The 22,916-nt window shown below is 33.8% G+C and overlaps 2 protein-coding genes across 3 annotated transcripts in view; one reads left to right on the top strand and one right to left on the bottom strand.

Annotated features, from left to right (window-relative positions):
* The window catches only part of LOC113397224 (proton-coupled amino acid transporter-like protein pathetic), a 57,801-nt gene extending 50,422 nt beyond the window's left edge, over window positions 1-7,379 (top strand). For both annotated transcript variants that reach the window (XM_064217585.1, XM_026635468.2), the window contains exons 6-10: window positions 2,764-2,848; window positions 3,418-3,659; window positions 5,175-5,387; window positions 6,604-6,773; window positions 7,044-7,379. In XM_064217585.1, the coding sequence (XP_064073655.1) occupies window positions 2,764-2,848; window positions 3,418-3,659; window positions 5,175-5,387; window positions 6,604-6,773; window positions 7,044-7,282 (949 nt within the window). In that variant the 3' untranslated portion in view covers window positions 7,283-7,379. The remainder of the gene's footprint in view (window positions 1-2,763; window positions 2,849-3,417; window positions 3,660-5,174; window positions 5,388-6,603; window positions 6,774-7,043) is intronic.
* Window positions 7,380-11,778: 4,399 nt separating this feature from the next.
* Window positions 11,779-19,915, bottom strand: LOC113397225 (trypsin-3-like). Its single transcript, XM_026635470.2, has 5 exons — window positions 19,765-19,915; window positions 15,985-16,189; window positions 14,347-14,590; window positions 12,713-12,862; window positions 11,779-11,940 (listed from the first exon to the last, which is right to left on the bottom strand). Exons 1-5 carry the CDS (start codon window positions 19,811-19,813, stop codon window positions 11,788-11,790), a joined length of 801 nt encoding a protein of 266 aa, XP_026491255.2. The 5' UTR covers window positions 19,814-19,915; the 3' UTR covers window positions 11,779-11,787.
* Window positions 19,916-22,916: the final 3,001 nt, after the last annotated feature.

The raw sequence follows: 22,916 nt of genomic DNA, 5'->3' as shown, positions 1-22,916 counted from the left end.
TTAAGACCGGTGCCAACTCGGGAGCACATGTCCGTAGCACGATTGGAGGGATGCCATCGGGTCCACTCGACTTATAAATGTCCAAGGAAAGAAGTGCTTTACAAACTGCACTTTGCCGGAATTTAACCTCCGGCATCGTGGTATCACATCGCGGGATCGTTGGTGGTGACTTTCCTTGGTATTCCAGAGTCGAATTCCACGCGAAGAGAGAGCCTAAAAGATCAGCTTTCTCCTTCGCGGTATAGGCCAATGACTCACCGTCCTTGTGCAGAGATGGAAAGGAAGGCTGACAGAAATTCCCTAAAACAGCCTTAGCAAGAGACCAGAACGCACGTATTCCTGAAGGGAGATGCACCAGTCTCTCGCCAATTCTGCCAATGTACTCCGTCTTCGCCTTAGCAATCACGTTTTTGAAGGACCTAGAGACAGAGTTATATTCCTTTCTGAATGCGGTGGTCTTTACATCACGAGCCGCCGATGCGTTAGCCCAGTCTTGGTAACGGTCCCATTTTCGGCGTGAGGCCGTTTTGCAGAAACGACCAAACCAGGGCTGGGCCTTGCCACCGATGGGCACAGCAGTATATGAAATGAACAGTTCCATACCCTGAAGCACCACATCGGCAACAGAGTCAGCAATAACGCTCGGATTATCCTGCGAGAAACAAACCTGTCCCCACGGATAGGATGCAAAGAAGGACCGCATCCCATCCCAATCTGCTGACTTGTAGTGCCACACGCGGCGGCAGCCCACGAAACGAGGTCGTGAGTACCGCGCAACCGGCACTGTACTCCGAACGAGACAGTGGTCCGACGAGCCCAGAGGGGGATCGACGATAACCTGACAGCTATCCGGATCGGAAGTCTGCAGAAGGTCCAACAGGGAAGGTGTATGATCCTCCACGTCTGGTATTCGCGTTGGCGAGGTGACCAGTTGTGTCAAATCATATGCTAAAGCGAAGTCGAGAACAGATCTACCCGCATGATCGATAGTGCGTGATCCAAGCCATTCGGCATGGTGGGCATTAAAATCACCAAGAATTACGCTCTCTGCGGATGGAATCTGCTGCTGCAGCACGGAATCTGTAGCCATTTGGACATGCTCGAACAGCCGGTTGGTTTCGGCATTTCCGCTATGGGACCTATAAAGGCACGCGTAGATTCGCGGATGGTCGTCGCAATCTACACGCAGCCAAATAATCGATAGGTTTTGCCCTTCGAGGCTGCCGAGGCGTCGAGAGAAGATATCATCTCTGACGTAAACGCACACCCCAGCTCGTGGTACAAAGGAATGTTCCAATTTATACCCGGGGTAGGAAAGAAAAGTCGTATCGGCAGGAGAGGATATCTGGGTCTCGGTAAGAAAGAGCAAGGCCGGCTTCGCCGCCTCCAGGTGAAAGTAAACGGCGTTCAAGTTGGAGTTGAGTCCCCTTATGTTGCAGAAGTCCACAGTGAGGGTGGTAGGGGTTGCCTTATGATGCCTGCTCCGCTTGCCCCGAACAGTGGCGAGCGCAAAATTGCCGCCCTCAGAATTCGTAGGACAGCTAGGGCATCCCTGCTCAGGTGGTGTACGTCCTGAGCATGGATGCCCAAAGAGGGATTCTCCACCGCAGTCGCTGATGGTACCCTCCTGTAGTAATGTAACCAAATTCTGCACAACCATCATGTTTTTTATCGGGCCTCCTGGACTCTCACATACCAGACGAAACGCGGTAGCATATCTACCACTTTACGCCGGTTTTAAGTGAGAGAGTGGTACTTCCCCGGGCGTGCCGGCCTATTCGGCTGCAACCCGAAGGTATGCAGTGTGGCACTATCACTTGGAAAAATTGAAAAATTGCGGATCGAATGCAATTGTTGACTTTTTCCACGAGTTCCATCGTCTGGAACCAATTTTGTGGGCGGAATACAGTCATGGTCAATATACATATATCAATTACGTAAGATGAGTAATTTTCTAATTTACTTGCAATATTAGACCTAAACTAACAAATATTGCGAGGTAAATAAAATCTTGTATATATATAGTTCAGTTCATGACATATGTATGTGAAAATTTAATATTTGTGGCAAATTACTTTGCTATCTTACAATAAATCTTTGAAACGATTTTGTTTTGTCTTGGTTGAAAATAATTATTTTATAATGAAGGTAAGTTTAAGCTACGCACTACAATTAAAGGAGTATTTCTAATGACTCTTAGCGGTTTTGTAATTTAGATCCGTTTTGAACTTGCAAAGGCTTACCGAAGGCCTTAAATATTATGATTGAAATCTGTATGCGGTATAACAGTAATATTTTTTAACAATCAATATGCAATTGTAACTCTTTATATTATTGAACATTGCTTTAGCTTGCACTTAACTAAGCAGATGAAACATCTAACTTAGAACGTATAACCGAGAAGCATGGCAGGATTAACTATATCGGGGCCTCAAGGCAATGCACGTCTCGGAGCCCCTTTGACCTTTGTAATGTCTTAAATACTCTTATTATGTACATAAAGTATATTTAAGATACAAAGTTTTGTTAGTTAAATACTATATGTATATAATATATCCTGCCTGGAAGTCAAAAAGTATTAACTCCACGCTTTTTATCATCTATACAATGAATAATACTTTCGGCTTCCAATGTGTGGGAAGGATCATCATATCTTAGATTTATTGGTATTTGACATCGCACTGGCCTTTTGCAAATAAAAAAAATATTAGTGGAAAATATTAAGAAATATTTTATTATAACGTTTGATAATTTTCCTATCAGGGAGCTTGCTGACTGGGCACTGGCTGTCACTCATTTAGGAGCGTGCTGCGTTTACGTTGTGGTTGTCGCAGAATCGTTTAAACAAGTAAGTTAACAACGCTATTTATTCATTAGAAACTTTTCACCGTCATTTTAAATCTAAGCGCCTGCAAAAATTTAATTAGTTCAATATATGTACATCGTAATCTATAAACTGCGTTTCATATTTGATAAGGCGCTTAATGTAATATGTTTATTAGTAGGTGCACTTTTTCGTGTAATCATAAGGAGGACGAGCATATGCACCAACTGATGGTGAGTGGTCACCACCACATAGATATGAGCGCTATAAAAAATATTAACCAACCCTTACATCGCCAAATCGCCACCAACCTTGGGAGCTAAAATGTTTTTGCTTTTGCTTTCATTGCTTCACACACCCTTCAAATCGGAACAATATAATACTAAGTATTTCTATTTGGCGGTTGTATGTCTGATGAGTGGGTGGCACCTACCCAGATGGGCTTGCACAGCTCTTTACCAAGTAATAGGCCAAAGACACTGTGTTCAAAATCAGTAAATAACTAAATATATCAATAATCACGACAAAGCCGAGAATTATTGAACCCGTCTAATTAACACTAGTAAGTTTCCTAACATACATTTCTATTTTAGGTATCAGATGTATACGGTGGCCCAAATTGGTCAGTTACGGTGTTCTGCGCTTTAACGTTAGTTATATTAATACCGTTGACTCAAATCACAAAACTCAAGTACTTAGTGCCGTTCTCGGCGATGGCAAACTTTGTATGGCTAACTTCAATATGCATTTCAATATATTATTGCCTGAGATCGCCTCCTTCATTATCATCAAGGAATCTGTCAACGTCGATTTCTGGTTTACCTAATTTTATAAGGTAAGTTATATTTTATTAAATGTGCATATATTCTGATGATCCTCATACATACAAAGTATGCTGAGGAACCTCAAATAGCTCAGTGGTCCACATCTGAATCTACCAAAGATTGTTAGTGATGAATTTTCATGTCCTTAATTTGGGATTATAATTCATCTCGTACACAGCGGTGAAGAAAACATTTCGTGGAATATTTTCCACAAATCTACCACGTGATCTCACCAATCCATATTGGAACAGCGTGGTGGAATAAACTTCTAAATGTAAACTGAAATGGCATGAAGATAACGCATTAACGTACGATTGGGACATTTAAAGGCTTACATGTTACTGGCAGGTAGTTATTTTTACTTTTACAAAGTCGATTTGATAGGTTTTCTTTGAAGTTATGAGTTCCAAGCACATTCTAAAATTATAAACTGGCCAGTAGAGTAGAAGTTTTTAATTTTCAATAGTATAATGTAATAGTCTGTCTAGATCACATTAAAATAATTTGAACAATATGTATTGTTGCCTAACACGATACGACAATTCACTTAATCAGCACAACTTTTTACGATTTGAGGTCTAACTACTAGACGCTCGCAGCCTATGAATATGGACAGGAAATAAATACAAAACAGGATTTACATCTCATATAAGTTTCCATTAAGAAAAGTTTTCACGAGTTTCACTTAACACTAAATTTTATAGCAAGTAGGCATTGAATTTTCGTTTGTGCACGGTCACCGTTCCGTGTAAAGTAGTAAAGTATAACCTCTTATGAGAACTTTACAAGGCATCGCGATAGTACCGTACCAGACGGTCGCTCGTCCTAATCCAATACTAAGTCGAATACGAAACGGCCACTGTCTTTACAGTTAAGTATTGACTTTGAATAGTACTCGTTCACTAGGACACAAGAGCAACACGACATATGCAAGCGTGGAAAAACGGGAAATACCATTAAGAATTCATTTTGGCACAACCTAATTACTTTCTCATATGCATATGGTTGCCTACATGTACAGTGTTGTTTATGTACCGGTCACTTTCACTGTCAAAAGAAAACCATTTGCATGGGACAAGGAACTTAATTTCCTTTAATATAAGTCATATATATTATCACACTAAAGTTAAAGTTTAATGCGAATACTGACATAGCATTAATAAGATATATATTAAGTGAAGATATATATATTAAATACAGATATATTTACACCGAACAGTTTTTATGACGTAAAATTTTATTCAAATTTAAGTATGTCATTAAATGTCCGTACGATTGATAGACAAATTCGGCTTCTGTTTATCTTAAGGAGATTATTCCACAAGGCTTACAATGCTTTCTTTCATCTCCAAACATGAGATGAATTAATGTATTTTGTTAATTGAGCACATGAAAATATAAGAGTTGTTTGACCATATTTGAGCTAGAACATCTCTATTCTCAATTCAACTATAACTTCCAAAGAAACTTAAAGCACTTTTGATAAATTTAGACACTATAAATAATACTTAAATACTTTATTTTAGCACAAGTTTATTCGCTATGGAAGGTATCGGTGTAGTTATGCCGATAGAGAATGAAATGACCAAACCTCATCAATTTTTGGGCTGCCCGGGCGTGTTGAACATTGCCATGACAGCCGTTGTTGCTTTATATGCCTTCGTTGGCTTTAGCGGTTATTTAAATTTTGGAGAAGGCGTAAGAGGGAGCCTGACACTCAATTTACCTCAAGATGAAATGTGAGTACCATTTGTAAATTTTAATAACTATTTAAACTCCAAGGTAGCGCTAACCAACAATTCTGACAACAAAGATATCTCGGGAATCATCCCGTTAAACGTGCGTAGGAGTTTAAGGGCAGGTCCTTAACCTTTTTTAACTGTTTTTTGTACCCTTTGTGAATATGATTATTCAAAGAAAGTGTACTTATTACATTGTAAAGAATGAGATATATTTAATTTAAAAAATATTGAATACAATAATAGATTACATAATATATTTAAACATTAACTGTTTTACTTGTTTTATATACTTTTTCGTTTTTATCTTTATTTTAAGTTGTCATATATTTGTTTTACCTAAAAAGTCTTGTTATAATTGCTTGTTAAATAAATAAATGACTCGTTATACATAAGTCATATAAGATGATGAACATTTAATTTTTATAGTAAATCTTTCTTTTTGACACATAAATAAACAGGTATATTGTACAAATTTTATATGTGTGTATATAAAAGATTGATGAGCATAGAGCTTAGAGGGAGGGAGGTGAAGAGAAAGATCTAAGAAAACATGGATGGAGTGTGTGAGGAGGAATATGAGAGAGATGCATGTGGACGATCAGGTGGCGAATAATAGAGGAGATATTTTTTTATGATATAGTTAGGCGGAGGAGCAAATGGGGCACCTGATGCTAAGTTGTCACCACCACCCATAGACAACGGCACTGTAAGAAATATTAACCATTCCTCACATCGCCATGTGCCACCAACCTTGGGAACTAAGATGTTATGTCCCTTGTGTCTGTAGTTACACTGGCTCACTCGCCCTTCAAACCGGAACACAAAAACACTGGGTACTGCTGTTTGGTGTTAAAATATCTGATCGTATGGTAGTAACCATACGATCAGACTCCTACACAGACAGGGTAGCACAAAGCGCTACCACCAAGAAAATGGAGAGAAAAGACAAAATGTAAATATTTTTTTACCCTATAAGAAAACAATAATTTTAAGAAGTATAACATAATCAGCCTGTAAATTTCCCACTGCTGGGCTAAGGCCTCCTTTCCCGTTGAGGAGAAGAAATGGAGCATATTCCACCACGCTGCTCCAATGCGGGTTGGTGGAATACACATGTGGCAGAATTTCGTTGAAATTAGACACATGCAGGTTTCCTTTGTTGTTTGTACGGTTTTCCGTTCTTCAAATTTTATCCATAAAAAATATATTTCAGATTAGCACAAACAGCGAAAATATTGGTAGCATGCGTGATGGTGTTATCGTACGCTTTAATATTCTACGTGCCAGTGGATGTGATCTGGAGACGCTTACAGGAGAAAATTCCCGCTAGAAGTCATCGATGGGGCATGGCTGGATTGAGATTATTTGGAACTCTATTTACAGGTATGTTTTTTGTGGTGAAATTCGTTCGTGTTTTATAATTATTGTTGCATTTATTTACTAAATTTGTAGATAAGTTTATAAAAAGCCAAAACTTATTATAATTTTAAAAATTAAGCCTCTTATGAAGAACCTACCTTATGAAGAACTGAATACTCATGTAGTTCTACCTTATGAAGGTTCTTATAACGTAAAAAAATCAGTGTTACAATTTCACGTTACAGATTATAATAATAAATGAAAAATATATAATCAAGACTTTATTTATTTCAGTCGGTCTAGCATGTGCAATCCCGAGACTAGAACTCTTTATGGAATTAGTGGGCGCTGTATGTCTATCTATAATGGGCCTTTCACTTCCTGCTATCGTGGAAACAGTATGGAGATGGGGCAAAGATCTTGGACCTTACCATTGGATCCTGTGGAAGAACTGCCTAATTGTATTATTTTCTTTAGTAGCTTTAGTGTCTGGAGTGACGTTTTCAATAAAATCTATGATTGATAATTTGTGATATAAACGATGGCTGTGTAAATAATTTAAACGATATATTTATACTTTTATTTTAAGTTTGTTTGAAATATATGATAAATGTTCCGTAAGCAATTACATATCTATATGTTTTTTGTAATTATTTTTAATTCAACCATTTATACGAGAAAGGGGTCAGACAAATCTTCAAGGGGGCTGTCGGATCTTCGACCACTGTCAATATGATGCATGAGATAGGTTGTCATGTTCCTTAGAATGTATTTGTGCTACACTCACCCTTCAATCTGGAATTCAGCAATACAAAGTTTTACTGTATTTCAGTAGAATAACTAATGAGAGGTATTATTTACCTAAATTTTCCATATTAACAGACCAGAATTGACTTGGTTATATTATCGCCTCTTCTAAGTTTTTTTAATTTATATCTCCATGGATAATATCCTCTTCTTCGTGAGTTTCATTACTGAAAATCGTGCTTTTCCTGAAATATTTTAACCTATGTGTAGACTAGCTTCCTCCGCACCACTTTTGTCTTCGGCTAGTCTCAGGGCAGTCGAAATATTGAGTCCCGTTATATTTTCAATCCAATCGGACCAGCGGGTGGGTAGTCGGCTGCGAGATCTTTTACCTTTGATTTTCCCTACTACCAGTTTGTCCAGCCTGTCTGATTGTCTCCAGGCAATATGACCAAAATATCTTAGAAGTCGTTAGTAGCATATAGTGGATAGTCTGGCAAAAGCAACCACTAAGAATGTTTTTTTTTTATGTTCTATCCCTATAGTTTGAAAAGACGATCAAGGAAAATAAATTCGATTATTAAGTTAAGGTCTTAATAGTTTTAAATATTTTATTTTCTGTATAAAATATAGTCATTTTATTTTAAATATTCCACCACTAAATTTGAAGGTTCCAAAGTTTATATGGTAAATTTTATTCTTAGGTCATATTTGAAAAACGAATAACTTGGTACAAAAAATCTACAAACAGTTAAATATTAAAAAGACGCTATTGCGCCTACATAATATAATTTGGAAAGATAAAACGTATTTCTTTGCCGGATTTAACTGAAACTCTGTAATAATATTTCCCCTATAGAATAACTAGATATTCATTGCGCACAGAATTTAAAATTATTTTCAGGAGCGCGACGACGCGGACGTATTAAAGTTTTCAAGGAAAATGTCTACTCAATATACTTCTTAGAGTAACATATTATCTCGAATGTAGTTGGTATCTTGGTATGATTATATTATATTTTGAACCATTATTATTAATTACAATTTCAAATTAATTTTGTAAATGTAATTATATTCATATAAATTAAAAACAATCTGAACAAGTAACCAAACATGTATAGATGATTAATTAATTATGTCAGACGAGCAAAATGGGCCACGATTATAAGAACTTTCGTCTTAACATTGGAAAATATATTAATACCATTTCTTACGCCAACGATTCCTGTAAACCACAGAATCCATAATATTAAATTAAAATAAACTATTATAAATAAACGCTTAGCGTTTAAACCGAAACACAGCAATACATTTGGTGATAAAATAATAATTTATGAAAAGTCATAATATCACAGGATAAAATATTCGCATGTGTTATATTTTAGTTAATAAATGAAAACGCCTATTCATTAAAATTATGACGTATAAAAAAATATTTGCTATAAGAAGTTTACAGGCGCTACAAGCAAGTCGATCCGTAAGAGGACAGTCCTTCCAAAATAGCGCTTACTATTTTCAAAATATCTTAAAACTGGAGCATTGATTATGGATAAAAAAATAAATTCAGTATCTAGATAAATATATCTCAAGTTTCACCGCATGATATTTATAAAATATGTATCAATAACCTAGTAAATTCATCGTCAAAATCACTCCAAACACTGAAATCGACCTTTTCTGTTAACATTTTTTAAGCTATTTAACTGCTAGTTCATACATGTATTTTTGGTTAAGTGGAGACACGAAAGTGTAAATAATAACTTCACCATGTTCAATTTCTATTATATCACACAATATTATAGTAATTTTTATTTAAATATTGCTTACTTTTTGGCATTCGTCGTCCATACTTTTTAGTATGGAGAAAATAATTTGACGTCACTGCACTCTCTTACTCTTGCAAATTTTGTGAATACTTTAAAAACCTAAAATTCATAATTTAAATTTCATATAAATACGTAGGTAATAATATTATTTATTCATCCATACACGCAAGCACTCGCACACACGTAAATCAATTATTTTTATCATACTGAAAAGAAAACAAAACGGTCAACAAAGATTTTCTTCTATACTTTTCATGCGTTCATTTTAAAACATTTTTAAGATAAACACGATTATGATTATCAGATTTTATGACAGTATGACAATATTTATACATCCGTATATGAAACGTATACATATATAGAAAACTAAATTATAAATAGCCTTTGGTATTTTTATATTTTAACAAGCACGTATTATGATAAAAATCTTTACTTCAGTTTTATTCGTCACGTAGGATGATTTTATTATGTTATCATTATTTTTCGAGAAGGACAACACTACTAAGAGGGAAATTCCGTTCTACAATATTAACCAAAGGTATAATTTAAATAAACAAGAGAATAATAATACCAGGTTTCATAGAATTACCAATATTTCTTTGTTCCTATTCTATCGTATAAAGCATAATATGGATCACCCCGACGAACAAACCTGAGACATTGATGAGACTTATGATGAGCCGAGATTGCCAATGGGTTGGAACGCGTACATATTGATCGTTGATTGCGGGCTCAAACCCAAGGAAGCAACACTGAATTTTCATGTGCATAATTTGTGTTTATAATTCATATTGTGTTTGAGGGTGAAGGAAAACATCGTATGGAAACCTGCATGTACCTAATTTCAATGAAATTCTGCCTCAAGAGAAATATGATCCTAAGCTTCTCCTCAAAATGGAGAGGAGACCTTAGCCCAGCAATAGAAAATCTATACGCTGTACATGCTGTAAATAAATAATAAATACAAACAAGCAGATAAAGAAGCTGAACACCTAATGGTTCTTGCCTCGCGTATTCCACATTCTTAATTCCATTTGTTTCAAAGTTTAGTACGTGTACATAATAATAATAAAATTTTATATAACGAGCTCGAACAAAAACCGACGAAAAGACTAGTTTCATAATTAATCTAAAAACGATTATACAGTAAAAGGCAAAATGATTTTAATACAGCACGCAATGTGATCTCTAATTGGTTGTTGTATGTGATGTTCGGGAATGATTCGCTAATTTTCAAGGTCGTCAAGTCACGGTTGTATGGCCGCTTCCTGTGAGATATACCATTAAATATCTCGTGCTTGGGCAGTATATCGACATTCTGAGCAATAACATTTACTTATCCCAAGTCACTTGATGTATGATATTAGTGAAGTCCATGTGAATATTAAATCTCTAATATGAAGTATGAATCTGATTCCGCGGTTTTTTTTCTAGCTTTGTCATTGTGATTATTTGAAGGTTATTTTCTTAATAACGCGTTCCATTGCATCGATTTCGTTGTATGCGAATTAAAAAAAAATACATTCCTAAAGTTGCTATAATTTAGACAATTGTCATTTATAAACGCTCGAAATAAAATAAATTAGGAGATTTATTACTTATTTATGTTACTACACATACAACAGGCCAAGGATATCGATCTTTGGCCTGTTCTGGTTTCTTGTGATATAGCTAATAATGTTTTTGCAATATTGTTTGAATAATAACTAAAAAACAAATGAAGCACGACGCAAATATTTAGTTTTTTATCGATCTTCGAATTGAATGGGTTTTTATTGTACAACACTAATTGTATAGGTAAACCAATAACACAATACACGCGTAAACAGGTTATTTAGAGTTGAAATAATCAAAAAAAAACCTAAACCACAGAGGGCCCAATGAATAAAAGACGTGCAAAATAATAGTAACCGATGATTCTGAGTTTATGCGTTTAATTGTTTTTATAATTCATCTAGTGCTCGGTGACGGAAAACAATGTGAGGAAACCTGCACGAAGTGGATGAAAACCTGTCACATCCAATCTACCAACCAGCATTGCAGCTGTGTGATGTAGTTAACTAAAACCTTCTCTTCAAAGGGTGAGGCGGCCTTTGTAGTGGGACAATATCAGACTGTTGCTTTACTTTTTACTTTATATGTTATTTCCATGGAGCATTATAGGGATAAAATATTTTAACAGTAATGAACACAAAGTATAAGTAAAAGATCATTTAATATTAACAAATAATGCGGCGATGTTTATACAAATTTTATTTATAATGTTCACATTATTTTACAATCTGGCAAGACTTTTTATATGTATAAAAAAAAAACAATAAACAAAACACCAACGACAAATATAAAAATTTCATCTTGAAATAGTTTTATTGTCTTTGTTAATTTCATTTAAAAATAGAACAAGAAATTATAACATATTTTAAAACTGAACGCCTATCAAACATATTTAAAACGTATTATTTCATTTACAATCCAGTGTGTTCCGATATAAAATCTCGTATAGTTGGAGACGCAATATCCGCAAAAACGCTCGGTGAAAGGGCTTGACCGCAGCCCCTGCCAAATGAAACGATGCCAACAGCCATTCCATCTTGTATCGCTGCGCCACCCGAATCACCCTTTGTATGAAAAAGATTTATATTTTATAGAATAGTTACGTATTGTGTTCTACTTCTTAGACGTATTGTACTATCTCTTAGATATATTTTAATGTTTATTATGTAACTAGTAGTTTCATATAGTGACTAGCGTGTAAAACAACAAATCATGAGGGAATTCCGATTAGGTTTTTCTCTTGGAAATTATCGAATAATATTAGAAGCGTTCAAACCTCTAAATGCACGTAAAGCCATGCTCTTGATTTATTTCCGATCGAATTTTAGTGTCATCCCATCAGATTATGCACTGTATTTGTAAGGTACATCCATATCCCTTAAGAAGACCATTCTTACACACAGCTGACACTAGCTTACTGTAAAGCGCTAGTCGAAATCGGTCAGAAAGATATTACAGTTTTTTATTACCTGTCTCAAGCTCTACAGTCTACGTTTGCTATTCAAATTGGTTTATATACCAGACATATTAAAAATTTGGTATTCATATTTATTTTTATTATTTATTTATTTATTTTCGGGAAACAAACAGTACAATAGAACAGTAATATGAAAAAACAATAAAATAATAAGTACATAAACCAGTCAAGTTTCCACTGCTATCTAATATAAATTAGAAGCAGGAAGTAATATGTACAAATAGAAATTAATTTCCTCACAATCTCTCAGTGTATTTTCGAAAATATTTTCGAAATACTATCTCGATAACCTCATCACATAATATATTGCTTTATTTATTTCATACGAACAATAATTGTAACTAAATCTTCCATCATACCTGACAAGTTCCTTCACCGCCTAAGAAGAAGTTCCCACCGCACCACATGTTTCTGGTTAGTACTGTCGGATACACGAGGAAGCACTGTATGAAGTTTACAACCGGTAACTGGACATGCATCAATCTATTCGGGATTGAAGACGCTCCTTGCTAAAAAAACCATATATTTCAATACATAATCATAACAATAAATACAAAAATTTAAGCAATCTAAGACTTTTTCTGGGTGTATACATATTTGAAGAAGTATTTTCATTCGATTAAACAAATGATTGGACATATTCTTAAAAGACAGCCATTAAACTTTATTTTATAGTGTCTGATTAATTTTATTTATTAAAATTATTTCAATTACTCTGTTTAGGCTATTTCGGTAATTTTGATGTTGTAATAGTTGTAATAAAACTCTTAAGAACATTAAAGAGCTAGAATGCCTTTATAAATATGCTCAACGACATTTGAAATTTTGTTTTAAACTTGTAGATTTTCGATTTCATTTGTTTTAATTTGTTAGTAGGTATAAGTAAGGGATTCAAATAAGGGGCGATGCAAACTAACTCGTTCATTTCTAACGGTAGATGCTTCATAGAGCTACCTCAAATATTTGATTATTTTCACATGGGCCATTCCAGATGGACCAATGTTGGGTGTCGACCAATTTCGAATTTATTGGGAAAAATCTTAAAATATAAAAACGAAGTTATTTACCCAACGTTTTTTTTAACACGTGCAAAGGTCAAAATTTATATATATATATAACTATATAAGTATATATATATAACTTATAAAGTTTTTTTAGGTTTCTTTTGTAATTTTCTCAAAAACTATTATAGCTAGAAAAATGTTCATTGTTTTGTTTAAAAATAACTCCGTCATTTATTTAAAGTTTTTTATCGAGTTCATTGACCTCACCAGAGGTTTCCATGATATTTACATTCCTAGACATTTGTTAATTCGTTTCTAGGTATCAACGCCAATAATTGTTGAATATGTTTGTGAATAATATGCTTTATCTTTTCATTTTTCCATACGAAAAAAGTGTTCAATTGGTTTATTTCAAAAAAGAGAAAATTGACAGATTGCAATTTATTTTTCTAGTCAATATTACATTTGTCTAAATAGTATCATTTCATTTGCTGTGAATACTGCAATCAGTATTAATTACACTTGAAACCAATTAGTTTGTACTGACCCTCAAGAACAATCTGTTTTGAATTGTTTGAATGTTTTCGCAAGTGTTGAGACGATTAAGATGTATTTCATTTTGAGTGCGAGAGTGAAACCTTTTTACTGTTCAAACTGCAGATTTCAGATATTAAGTTTGCTAAATGCGATTCTCATTCGAAGATAATTTTTCCTCCATCATAAACAAGGTTATAATAGTTCAATCAATTAGCCAGACAAAGAAACATGAAAAGACAGCATTTCCAATAATTAAAATTCTGTATCATTTTCCTTAAACCCTAAAATGACATTGAAGCTAGACTATAAAATATTATTTTAATCGTTGAAAACCAAACTAAAAACCTAATAAACATATAAAACTGGTTTAATATAAACATAAAAAACTACCAACGAAATCTATTAACAAACTGTAATTGGACAGTATTAAACATATTTTAAATTGTTGTTACCTTCATCCTTCCCCACCCACTGACTAAAATATTACCCTTTAGGTTTCGATTTTTAGGCGGTAAGCTTATCGGTTTAATCGTGTCCGTGAAATTGATGGGTTCAACTGTCTTCATATACGCCACGTCCTTATCAAAGGCAGGATTATCATATTCCGGATGTGGTGTAACTTCAGCTATTGGGATAATCGTACCATTCTTACGAAACGAGCTACCAGCTCTCAGAACTACAGTCGAAGGATCGACGCTGCGAAAAAATAAAACAATTTAATGGTACGCATAAACTAAACCAGGTGTTTACTTAAAGAATTTATGTTTTATTTATGAGAAAGGTAAATGTTTTGTAGTCGCTGGTCAGCTCTGCCTTAAAGTTTATGTTTTCTTTATTTTATGACGATAGACCAAATGTGTCTTCTAGTTAATGATTGAGTTCTCTTTTACCCTTATAGCAATAAGTACAGCTAGCTCATCAATTATAAATGTGCTAACATAAAATGTTACATGATATTGGCCATAAATTTTCTTGGCTCGTTTTATTTTGCAACATTGCAACAAAGTTGAATGCAATACATTTAATGTATTAATAATATATGGTACAAGTAACTGGTTTCCATAAAGTCATAACCCTTTCTAAGACGTGTTAAAGTATTATGTTAAATATATATTATCATATACAGCGTAATATATATAATATTAATAGTGCAATAACCTTTACTAAACGTATAACAATTTGATTTCTTGTCCCACTGATGACCGGGTGGGTAAAAAGGGTTGGTTTATTTCTTGCCCAGAGGATTGTAATTGCGATTCAAGGGGAAATTGCTGCTATTCTGACTTCCATTCCATGCGATCATGTAACAGTAACTATTTTTTATTTGAATATTATATCAATAATTTAAAACGGCCTTATTGTAAATAAATAACGTAACGTTAACGTAAAAAGATATGTGAGGACTGTATTTTTGACTACAATATTAATGTAAGTACGAGTTTATAAAATAAAAAATAGTGAATACCTTTTATTGCAATATACTTAAAAATAAATTTTGTCACGTCGTTACTACGAAAGAATGAATATATTTTGCTCTTAACAATTCATTTGTTTCAGATAAAGAAAATTTATTCTCGGAACAATTATCAGGAAGAATAATTGACTTTATCTTGCGTATAAATTTCTTGACGAAGCCAAAAAATCTTTATTTAATATTGAAGCGCCATTTCTTATTACTTACATATAGATTCGTTCGAGAAAAAAAACCTGACACGTTTTGGAACGGAATTTTATTTTCAGAACAAGATATTTTTATTTGAAATCACCTGGAACCTTTTCATTCCAATGGTGTGGTATGTCTACAAAGTTTTCTAATTCCATTATTAAAAAATATTTTCCTTTGTCCCCGCTATTAGATTGAACCAGCAGGATTATATAATGTTAAAAGTTGCTATTACATGGAATGATAATATTTTAAATTGTTTTGTACATAGTTCTTATCATGTTGAGGTCCTTTACAGCCTTATATGCCTTTCGAATAGGAGTGAGAAACCGATTTTTAAGAGATAGTCTTAGTAACACATACATTTTATTCAAGCCCACTGTACTATAAAGTACAGTTGACACAATTCAATAATCATTATACATACTTTTGGGCGCAGTGACCAGCCGTCAATATGTAGTTTTCGCTAACAATGAATCCACCACAAAAATAGGAATTGTTCACAATGAATGAGACTTGGTAAGGATGATCGATTATGTTAGCCTCCTCCCCACCAACGATCCTGTTATCCATATCCACTTCGTACATGTCATTTTCCGCGTGTATCGGAACCCTCTCTGATAATATAATTTCTGAAATATATAAAAATAAGATGATGATGACATCGCCAATATGCCATCAACCTTGTGAGGTAAGTTGTTATTGCCCATGTACCAATTTACACTGGCTCACTATCCCTTTAAACTACACAAGTATAACACATATACGTGTATAGGACAATACTACATAAGTATTAGTGTTTAACAGTAGTGATGAGTGGGTGGTACTTTTGTGATTATACGATAGTAATTTATTTAAGTGATTCATGGCTTGCTTATATATCTATAGTCAACGTGAGTCATATCCTGGGTTCAAATCATCTGAAAAATAAGTTACTGCATTTTTCTGTCATAAAAATCGCTTAGTCGCCTGGAGCTAAGAAGTTGGCAGTGAAACAATCCCGTTTGGAATAGCACAACACCATTGGCCCTGAGTCTAATCTCTCTCTTGACGTGACGGATTCCATTTTTTTTTTTTTAGTTTTTGTAATATAATAGGCGTTTGTCTTCCATCTCACCTGATGGAAAGTGTAGATGAAGACGAAGGTGGTACACGCCCATCCAAAAGAAACCTGTTCACTCTACTCTTGAAGGCTCCAGAGTTCAACTTATCAGAAAAAATAGACCCAGGCAGGTCGTTCCAAATCTTGGCGACTCTCACCAAAGACGAGCTGTCAAACCGTTATAATAGTCGGCACGTGTACTTGTGCGATTGTCTGCCTGTCGAATTTCTCTAGCATGTCTAGTATTTGAAATCAACAAGCGTCTTCGAATTTCAGTCACTTTTGAATCGAAGATATTTTAGATGTGGTAAGTAAGAATGCGAAATATCTAGCAATATTGTCTGCCGTTTGGCACTAAGGTAGCTAATATAGCAGTATATTTGTATTTATTTTTTATAATATACTCTTGCTATAAAATTAATCTACTCTTTGATTTACGGATTAATATTTATGGCAATAGAAACCAAACAAGTATTACGTAGTAACACTTCTCGCTATAAGTTTTGAATACCACACCTAATTCGTATTCAACTCGCGACCAAACAAACGTTTTCGCTAACATTAGTCATTTGTGCGATCCACGTCAAGTTAGATCGTAAAACTTTAGATTACATAACTTCTTATTTTCAATTTTTTAATTATTATTAGAGCCGAGATGGCACACATTAGAACATCTGCATCTTAAACGATGTCTGCGGGTTCAAACCCAGGCAAGCATCACTGAATTATCATGCGCTTAATTTATGTTTACAATTCATCTCGCGCTCGACGGTGGAGGCGAACATCGTAAAGAAACCTGCATCTGTCTAATTTCAACGAAATTCTACCACATGCCTATTCACATACTTGCATTGGAGCAGTATGGTGGAATAAGCTCCAAACCTGCTCCTCGAAGGGGTAGGAGGCTTTACCCATCTGGGACATTTTCAGGCTATTATATTACTTCACTTGTTTTTAAATTCATATTAAGGAACGTAATCAATTTAAATACGGATAAGCACCAATTAAATTTCACGGCAGTACTATTAATTATATTTAATATTTATCGTAATAAAGGTCTACATACAATATTTCTATTGAAAAACAAATAAAAATTCTAGTTTATTAAAAATGACTTCGCGGCCGTAACCAGAACAACTATGAAAAGATTAATCACAATCGGATGAATAGAGTAGTAACGTACGAAGGACAAACACAAAAATAGTGTTTCTTAGTGTTTATTCGAATGATATTACGTCCTTGTTGATATGCCCTATGCTTAGCAAACATCCGACAGCCATCGTTAAATCCATGTGAAGATTTATTCAACCTTATAATTTTATTGCTTATTAAATATAATAAAGATTCTGCGTATTATCCTGTTATAAAAACTAAAACTGTTTAGAAAAAAATATGTGTAGTTCGTCGTAATAAAATTGACTTAAGGTGCTAATAAAATCTTAATTTTTAAAATATCTCTCAATAGAATGAAACGCCAAAATAGTACTTTTGGTTTTTATTTAAGGTTTAAAGTTAAGTTAATAAAATTCATATCCCAAAACAATTATTTTAGCGCTTAAGCCTTTCTTCCTTTCCACTGATATATTTTTTGGGCAAAGTTTGACCACGGGTTAGAGCAGGTGAATCTTGACTGAAGGTTGCGGATTTACATGTGCTTATAAATCCTTATTGGAGCTACGCAATGGAATAATCTCCAAACATTTTCCTTAAAAGAAAAGGAGCTCATAGCCCAACACAGGCTGCTAATAAATTGTACTTTACATTTTAGTCTTTTATAAGTTCATTTTTTAAAATACTAATATTGTTTATATAAGTATATTATACTGCTTTCTTGTTAACCTAATGACTAACCTATAAAGCCTTACATAGTAAGATATTCAGACGTTATTTTAAACCCAGGACGCTCTCATGCTTCAGAAACACGTAAAGTCGTTCGCTTTAGAGTTTATAAAAATAATTACAGTTTAAATAAATAAATAATAAATAAATATCGGACAACATCACATACATTACTCTGATCCCAATGTAAGTAGCTAAAGCACTTGTGTTATGGACATCAGAAGTAACGACGGTACCGCAAACACCCAGACCCAAGACAACATAGAAAACTAATGAAGTTTTTCTACATCGACTCGGCCGGGAATCGAACCCGGGACCTCGGAGTGGCGTACCCATGAAAACCGGTGTACACACTACTCGACCACTGAGGTCGTCATAATAATTAAAAATATGTAATAAATAATCATTATAATTTATTATATTGCTCATTATATTCTATTGTTATTATATTTATTTATAATTTAACTGTTATGAAAATTTTACGTAATTTGACAAAATAATATATGAATATGTCACTGAGTATAAATATTTTTATTTCGTAAATTATAAACAATCATTATTCGCTTTGAAAAAATGTAGAGTAATATTGATTAACAATGTTTTGAATTATTTTTTCAAAAGATTAAATTCGAGAAAAAATATTGTAAATACTCAAAGTTAATTACGAATTCTGTATAATGTATTTCATTGTAATTACGATGATTATAGCCATTACTATTGTAATAGCTGTAAGGTCAAATCGTTATTCTGCATCGCATGTCAATAGAATGCATGTTTCTAGAAAATAAAACTGCATACACCCAAACATATCGAACCGTTTGATTAGTAACAAACAAATGTAACAGTACAAAGTTTTTTTTTTTTTAATGTTATAATGCTCGATATTTTTAATTCAGCGTGATTTACTCGTACAAACTTATTACAACACATATTTTTCTTTTCGACTCGATCTGAGGTGCATAAAAATCCATAAATAAAATTCATAAAATTGAACACAAAAAATAATTAAATAAACCATTTCTAGTAAAATTTTAAACGGGAAAGAGAAAGAATAATCCTTAACAGAAAACACAAAACAAATTCACGCCAAGGCTCTTAAGAAAAAAGAAAACTGACATAGTATTCTACGTGAACAAATTTCTAAACTAAAAGAAGATTATATTACAAGTCACACGATACATAAAATTGAGAATGAACATATCAGTAACATAGCTCTAAGTAAACTCGTAACGAAACGCAAAGAAGGTTATATATGGTAAAGCTTACCTGACACTACACAGCCAGGTGCAACAACACAGAATAAAATGTACCACATAGCAGCTACTTGAATATAACTAGCCTAATTGAGTTGACAATGAGCAGACACACGAAAGTCGAATGCTATATACTCTCACCGTAAGGCTAATTTAAATAACTATGCATTACCCACATCACGTATCGTATCGGCTTTAGTTTATAGGTCGCGAAATTAGATGATTGCTCGTCATTTTTTTTTTCCATATGATACGATATTGTAGGCCCAGGTAGCTCAGTAGCTGGAAAATACAGTAAGGTGCGGGTTTGAAATTGATTTGTGTTTATGCAATTATAAAAATTCAAATAGAATAAAGTAATACACATAATATATTTTCAGACATTCACAATCCGATGGGACCACTATATCCGAAGCAAATAGAAAGTGTTCAGACGCAGAACCAATAACTTTACCTGCTTTCCCAGATGCGAGACTGTTGACAGATGAACCCAATACCCTTTAACACTGACAACTAAGATCTCTGCGAAGTCTCATGAAGAAGTTTCTGGATTACAATCTCAAAATCTATTATAAAGATGATCAAAATTATAGACAAACTGACCAAATACCATCCGAACCAGCTGAATAATTCAAAATCCCACGTAGACTAATAATACCAAGAGACACTACTTAACGAGGATAAAGAGATCGTCATCGTGGGGCTACTACGAACTTTTCGAGATTTGCTATCAAAAGATTCATTCCTCATCATTCACACATCAAGATTGTGATGCTGCCTGCCAATAATATGCAGCGACATTAAAATAACATCATTAATACATTTACAATTATAAATCATATGATAGAACAATATAACGAACACGTCCGAGGAGAAATTATAACAATATTTAAAAAAATACAACTCTTTGGCCCGACTCGAAGTTACACACGCCATGATTATACCAGGACCTCAATAACTAAGGTCTAATAATTAGATACTAATATTTATCTAATATCGACCTATAGGAGTTATTAATAATCTCGTGTAGCTAATATCTCGTATAGTTATTATCCATTTCCCATATATTAATAGATTCAAGAGTCTAAGCCACACCAAATTTGTTCAATGATAAAAATCGTGGTGGAGAAATTGTAATCTTACGGAGACATTATACCGTCCGTCCCTTATGTACCAATAAAAAAGCTAAGACTTCTTCGGTTCCACATAGACGAATTCCCATTTTACTTCAACTATGTAGTCTGGGTTTAGTTTAATAGGAAAAAAGCAATGTTCAGGTCTCTAATATTTCCTACTATCGATAAATGCGAATAAAAAAAATCAAAGACCTAATATATTATTTAACGAATCCGAAAACATATCAATTTCAGCCAAATATATCGTCTGAAATGCTGGGAGGTATCCTGTAATAACATATTTCATTCCAACAATAATATCAAGTCAAATGTAATTGTGCAAATATTGACGAGGTTACGATCAAATATCTTGATATTTGCTGTCGAAAAACATAATTCAAATAAAAGTTTCTGCTAGATAAGTCGTAACCTATTTGTTCGTTATACAAATAACAACTCACCGTTTTTTCAACACTGAACGTTAATGCACCGCAGCCGTGGGCCCGCTTCCATGATACTATCTAAACGGGCTATATGTAAAGCAAAAATATTTTTCGTTACATCTGGAAAACTAAAATATTCGCTTATATTAATATATATAGAATTTAAAAATAAATAATTAATTAAATGAAGAATTCTAAATGCGTTATGAATTGCATGAGAGCGGAGAGATTAGGCTAGAGAAGAATATTGAAACTGAAAATTAATTAATGAAAAAAAAACTCCGCATCAACCCAGAAGTGGAAAAGTGTTAGCTAATTGAGAGTCGGGCTTGAAACCTTTTCCCTTACCTTCCTTTTCCCTCGCCCGCGGTAAGTTCTGCCAATAATTTGGATAATTGATGGCCAAAATATAGTGTCTGTTACAGGGATTTTAATGGGTAAGATTGTAATTTATCCCTTTACCAATTAGTAGCCTTTTGAGGTATGCGAAAAAAAATGAGAAATCTTAATTGAACTGCTAAAACAAATGAAGTGAACCACAAAATCGTATAAGTATTTATAGAACTAATTTAATATACTTTATAATATATATCAATAACCATATATGACATAGTTACCTACCAAGTTTTAACGTCACTTTTTCGTCGTCAAATTAGTGTCCAACTGAGTAACATGAAAAAAAAAAGAAGGTTTTTAGTAATATTTGATTGCCTTCGGCATAAAACAACTACAATCTATAGCATAACTGACTAATTTTTTTTTCATATTAAGGAAACAAGAGAGAGAGGAGACGCAAATTTATATTATAGACTCGATAAAAAGCAATTGTCATCGGCATTGATGTACCCGGATTGAATCCAAGCTCATAATAATATCGTTTTATGTCTCTGGATTTTCGAGTCTCTACTCATCGTCTTGTTGGCTTTTCGATGTAATGCGTTATTATTTATCAAATACGAATACATAAACCGCAGATAGAAAGGATATGTCCTTTCAATTACCTATATTCTCATCGCCCGTATTGATCATTACAAATATGAATTATGTAAATAGTTTTTTTTTTCTCTCTGAGCTCCTTATTCTTGATAAGATAAAAAAGTCATGCCGATATTTTATTACTAATTAAAGCAATGTTAAAACAAGTTTTAAAATATTTAATTGATGATGATGTCCTCCAGATTGCAGTCTCAAGGTGGTAATTACAAGAAAGACTAGACAAGTACGAGGTACATATTATAGACCATAAGTGTGTGTATTGTATGATCTATTTCCTAAATCCAATGAGACTGAAAGAGTTCAGGCGCAACGCTAAAGGATTTAAGTACTTTCCGATGGCACGGGGGTACATGGCCAATTTGCAATATCTGACTGGTTACTGAGATTTTCTTAACAGATACTAGCAATAACTTTGGTTTGAGTGGAACTCAAATGGGACCGAACCGGGGTTTGTACCCAGGAACTCGGGAACTACTACTTTATAGCAAGCCACTAGATTAATGTGGTAAGCATACATTAAATTATCAATGTTGCAAAAGACTCAGAATAAGGAAGAATTTAAAAATATCACTAAAGCCTTCATTACGACCTTGTAGTAACTCAATAATATT

This window comes from Vanessa tameamea, chromosome 3, assembly GCF_037043105.1.
Source record: "Vanessa tameamea isolate UH-Manoa-2023 chromosome 3, ilVanTame1 primary haplotype, whole genome shotgun sequence".
In the NCBI taxonomy this organism is placed as follows: domain Eukaryota; kingdom Metazoa; phylum Arthropoda; class Insecta; order Lepidoptera; family Nymphalidae; genus Vanessa; species Vanessa tameamea.
Note: the sequence above shows the minus strand (reverse complement) of the source record. Positions and strands in the feature narration are given on the sequence as shown.